Here is a 5,050-nt window from a genome sequence, read left to right on the forward strand (position 1 = left end):
AAAAAAAGTGCAAAGGTAGCTACTCCGTCTGCAAGGTATGGCTATAAATGAATGAGAGAAGAGTGAAGCACACAGGAGCTCTCACGCGTCACGTCTGCTCCATACCACCATTGACTGGAAGCCCCCAAGGATTCAGTTTTAATCTCCTGTCAAATGATCATAACACAAAATGCCCCATCAAACAATATGAAACCATTAATTTTGCCATCAAACATCATCAGAAAGGCACAACCGTCAACCCAAACTGCCTCACCCCAGCAGATGCAGCAAGTTTAATACCTCGACTGCATAATGCAGGGTCAACAATGACCCCTGTACCACATCTGTACTTTCTACATATAGAGAGAATGGTGAAATTCAGCCAGAGTCACACCTTGAGCAGCCAGTGTAACAAGGGGCTGCAGGTTTGCCTAAAGTCATTACAATTCATCCTCAGGGGAACATGAATGTCTGAACCTCATCTCAAGTCAGGCCATCCAAGCTGAGATATTTCCATCTGTGGCACAGCATCAAACCTCCACGGCTGCCCGCTGAACCACTCGACCAGAGCAGCTGAACAAAATGTGTTTAATTACATGCTGCTCCATCAAATATAATCTGCAAACTGCTCCAGTGAGCTGATTCACACAGAACTGCCTTGTCCATGTATCGAGCTTTTGTGTTACTCAGAACTGCTCTAATTTTATCTCAAAGTTCCTGTTTCACCAGGAGTTAGAAGACTTGAAATAAGAAGGTGAGAGGTCAAAGCCTTGGTGTACTGACAAGGCAGCTGAGGTGAAGCCAGCGACCTGTAAGAGGAGAAGACACCTCTGCTTGCTGTGTGAGCTCTATTCTCAGACAAACAGTACAGCTGGTCTGTTTGCTGCAGCCAACATGGCCCATCCTGTGTGTAGCTGTCCTCCTCTCTGATGGATCCACACAGCAAACATCTGCTCTCTCTAACACTGGGAGTCGTCCGCTGGCAGAAAGAGCCAGTTTCATCACAGTAACTTCCCTTTTTAATGGCCAGTGTGCAACAATGGAAACCTCACACATGCTCTCTCTAAATACCTACTGGAAAGCCCAGAAATGCACCAGATTTCCTCACTGACAGTGCACTAGAGTGCATGAGTTTACCTCGTGTCAAAACAACCAGCTGCACAAACTCTCATTTCTCAGTGCACCAAAGGCACCAAAGGAGGACTGTTCCTTTTCACTGGTCAGTATTATCATCAGCAGCCAGTGCTTCATGTGTACCATATACTTCGACCTTCAGTGGACCTCATTTTCCCTCGTCTCCCATTTCCTGTCAGCACTTTACTGTCCATGTTTAAATACAGACAGAAATTCACCTGAAAAAGACTAAAAATGTCACAAAAGTTAGTATATAAACAATGTTTTAGTTGCTGTTCAGGGGAGTTTTTGTCTACAGTTTACATATCCATCACAGTTTCCCAAAGTCTAAAAGCACGCTTGTCTTGTTTTGTCCAAAAACCGAAGATATTCGGTTTAATGCGATTAAAAAAATAGAGGGAAAAACTGCAAATTCACAAATAAGAGAAGCTGGAACACACATTTATGTTAAAAGAAACTATCTTACAAATACAGTAATGATCAGTATAGACCTGACATAAAATACTGAGGCTGCAAATGATACCACTTTATCTGCTAATTATTTTCTTCATTAACTGTTTGGTCTAAAAAAAACTTAAAAAAAACTAAAAAAAATTTAAAGCTCATCACAGTATCCTAGAGCTCTAAATAATTTCCTCAAATGTCTTGTTTTGTCCGACCATTGGTCCACGGCAAAAAGAAAAATAAATAAATGTACTATGTAAGAAAAGAAAAGCAGCACATTCTCATTAATAACCTTGAACATGATTTTAACAGTGGATTATCAAGAGTTTGATAACTTTTTGTTCAAGCAACTAATCAAGTAATTTCTGCTACTCTAAAAAAATATTAATGTCACAGACTGACCTAAAGGTGAAAATGTATCCCCAAGGTTACACCATCACTCGTCCTCGTCAGACCACATCAGCAGCTTGTTGCGTTCATTATTTCTCTGGCTCAGTGTAACATGTTTAATCCCCCAGCAAATGGTAACATCATGGTTGCGTAGAGGAGCAGAGTGATGCTGACCGTCCACAGCTGCAAACTAATGTGAAGTAACGTTAGAGGTCCTGTGATTTGGAGTTTTGTTCAAGATCCACAATTTAACTCTATGAATGGGTTTGTTTTAGGTCAAATCAGCCCAGCTGATTAGTCATCTCCTCTGGAGCGTACACACATGCCAGCAGTGCACTGGCTGCCTGCTGTGGGCACTGAGGTGTGTTCAAGTGCAGCTTCTAGCAGACGACAAGGTGACACATCCTTCAGGTCTGATGGGTTGCAGCCCTGAGAAAACTCAACTCTGTAAATAAAACTTACAGTTTCAGGGTGTCTGGAATAAGAGACTGAGACAATAATGCCTCCTGGAAAACACAAGTGCCTTAGTAAACTGAAAAAACTTCACAAATCAACTGGACTAGATTTCTAGGTCGACGACGTTTCACCTCTCATCCAAGAGGCTTCATCAGTTCTGACTGACTGGTGTTGAGCCGGAGATATTTATCCCCCTCGGTGTGGTTTCAGTTCTTGGTGTTTCTGGAGAGAGGGCAATGCTTTTTGAACAGGAGTCACCTGGAGCCAGCATCTGGCAGCCGCCAGTGGCACTGACCTCTAACATGCTTCTGCTTCAGCCTCCCACAGGGGAGTTACTGCTGATCAGATACTTGCAGTAACGAGCAGGTGAACCTAATAAAGTGACCACAGAGTGTAAGTTGTTACACTGCTGATGATTTATGATGCATGTTGTATTTATTATATTATTTTTTATTAATGTTATGTTTATTTCTGCGTTTACTGTTTTTATCACTGAGACAAAGATGTGTTCTGAAGAACCTTTTCAGTGCCTTAATACCAAGAAACACTTCTCAGGACTAAGTGCTGCATCATTCATGCACTGAGGAACATAGTATATACACACACACCAATATCATATGCATATTTCCACACAGACGTCTGCAATAATATCAGTGTTTGCAGTTTAAACTGTCATGGGAAGCAAAAGTAGAAGCACTGTAGCAGTTCATTATCAAACAGTTACCTGGGTCTGTCGTAAAGTGGAGGGAAGAGAAGCCTGAGAGGAAGTCTGAAACCTGAACCTCTCATCATAAAAATCATAAAGCATGCCAGGCTTCCTCAATACTTCTCTAGACAGTGATATGACTGTTGACACAGGACATGCCATGTTAATGCTGGGTGTGACTGCAGCACAGTTAAATGTGGAAATGGGGTCAAACACTTTCCAGGTGCAGCCTGATTAAAACTAACTGTGGCTGCTGACCAAAAAAGTTTCAAGTCTGCAGAGAGGCATGAGTCAGACAATGGTGTGGACCCTGTTCAGGCATTTTAACTACAACATCTGACAGTTTGACCTTCTGATGGGTCTAATGTGAGTGCTACAAGCCTTAACACATGCATGGCCTGAGACAGACCACCTGACCAGCGTCCTTGTGATAACAGCAGCTGTACAGGTAAACTAGAAAGAGACTAGTTCACCATCTCTCATAGCCACAGGGAAGAATGGGAGCTGTCTGGGGTTTGTGCACAGTAACACAACATACTAAATCACCCACTGCATCCTTTAAGATCTAATCCCACACACCCCTGCAGCAACTCGGGTCCCCTCCACACCACTGACTTTACAGACCCGTCCCACTTAACTGTCTGCATTTGTGTTTGTAGAATTTATCATCAGGCATCATCTTAATATTCACTAAATTCAGCCTGCAGACAGGAACACAATCAGTTAAAGTTAAACACACATCAGTTAAAACTATAAATGGTCTCTTTCACTTCTCCAGGCCTTGAAAAGTTCTTCACTTCGCAAGCTGTGATGAGATGCCACAGCAGACATTTATAGGGTCACAAGCTAAAAAGGCTGGAAGCTACATGAAGAAAAGAAAAAAAAAAAAACAAGGGCTGCTCAAAACCGAAAGTGGTGCACTTGTTCACACGCCTCACTGTGAAGCAGGTGATGCTGCAGGCCTGCTGAGCAAACAGAGTTTAAACAGTAAGTAAATTGGTAACGCCCTGATGCATCCTGCTGCTGTGAGGGTCGGTTTAACTGTGGGGTGTCAATCAATCTGTCTCTTTCTGGAGTTTGTGGTGCTGCTGAGCTGTAGATGCAACTCTAATATCCTGTTGACTATCCTGGTGAAATATGATCTGCCCCCCAGCAGAACAACAGCGCCCAAAATGACTTTCAATAGTCACAACTGTTGTCTATCAATTCTGAGACTAATCAATCAAGCAGCTACTCAATTCAGTAACAGTCACAACAGGCTGACGAAAGGTGAGAGTTCGACACGTGGTTGTGATGAGGCTTTTTCACAAAACTGGTGACACGTCGACTGAAACACACTGCTCTTCTCGGTGTTAATAAAAGACCCTTTGCCACTTTACCATTCTATTCTGAGCTGTGTGGCCACCAGCACCAACACTTTACTTCCTTTGACAAGTTATTTATGAAGCTGCATCTCTAAAAGAAATGAAGTTGGTCTTACTGTGAGCCAGTCATTCGATCACGTCAGCTTGAGCAAAGGTCCCCGTCTCCTATATTCTGTGTGCCGTCAGTCGTACCTGAGAAGCTGGCCAAGGCGTGTAGTTTAGTTTTGGAAGACAGTTTGAAAAGCTGCTGTGGGTACGAGAGGCAGCGGACAACAACGGCTCTTTGTCTGCTCTGGCTGTTACAGCATCTCACACGCCGGTGCTCGTCTCTCAGCACATTCAGTGAGATAATGAGTGAGCAGCACAGTCACATGTTTGACTCCCGCTGCACAGAGGAGGATACAGAGACGTCCCAACCCTCAGGTCCCATCTGTACTAAACCACTGTCAGGAACAGCACAGCTTCTGAAACGGAGTGAGTGAGAAATATCTCAACCCACTTGTGACGAACTGGCTGATTTTGTCACTAACCTCACCTCAAGAGCCAACAGCTTCCTGTTCCAGCGGTCTTCTTTTCT

At 43.4% G+C, this 5,050-nt stretch overlaps 1 protein-coding gene across 1 annotated transcript in view; it reads right to left on the reverse strand.

Moving 5' to 3' along the window:
• The window catches only part of dennd4b (DENN/MADD domain containing 4B), a 40,986-nt gene extending 36,141 nt beyond the window's left edge, over nucleotides 1-4,845 (reverse strand). The window contains 1 exon segment of the mRNA XM_020617360.1: nucleotides 4,590-4,845. Within this exon segment, the coding sequence (XP_020473016.1) occupies nucleotides 4,590-4,603 (14 nt within the window). The 5' untranslated portion in view covers nucleotides 4,604-4,845.
• Nucleotides 4,846-5,050: the final 205 nt, after the last annotated feature.

This window comes from Monopterus albus, unplaced genomic scaffold (assembly GCF_001952655.1).
Source record: "Monopterus albus unplaced genomic scaffold, M_albus_1.0 scaffold189.1, whole genome shotgun sequence".
Classification (NCBI taxonomy): Eukaryota; Metazoa; Chordata; class Actinopteri; order Synbranchiformes; family Synbranchidae; genus Monopterus; species Monopterus albus.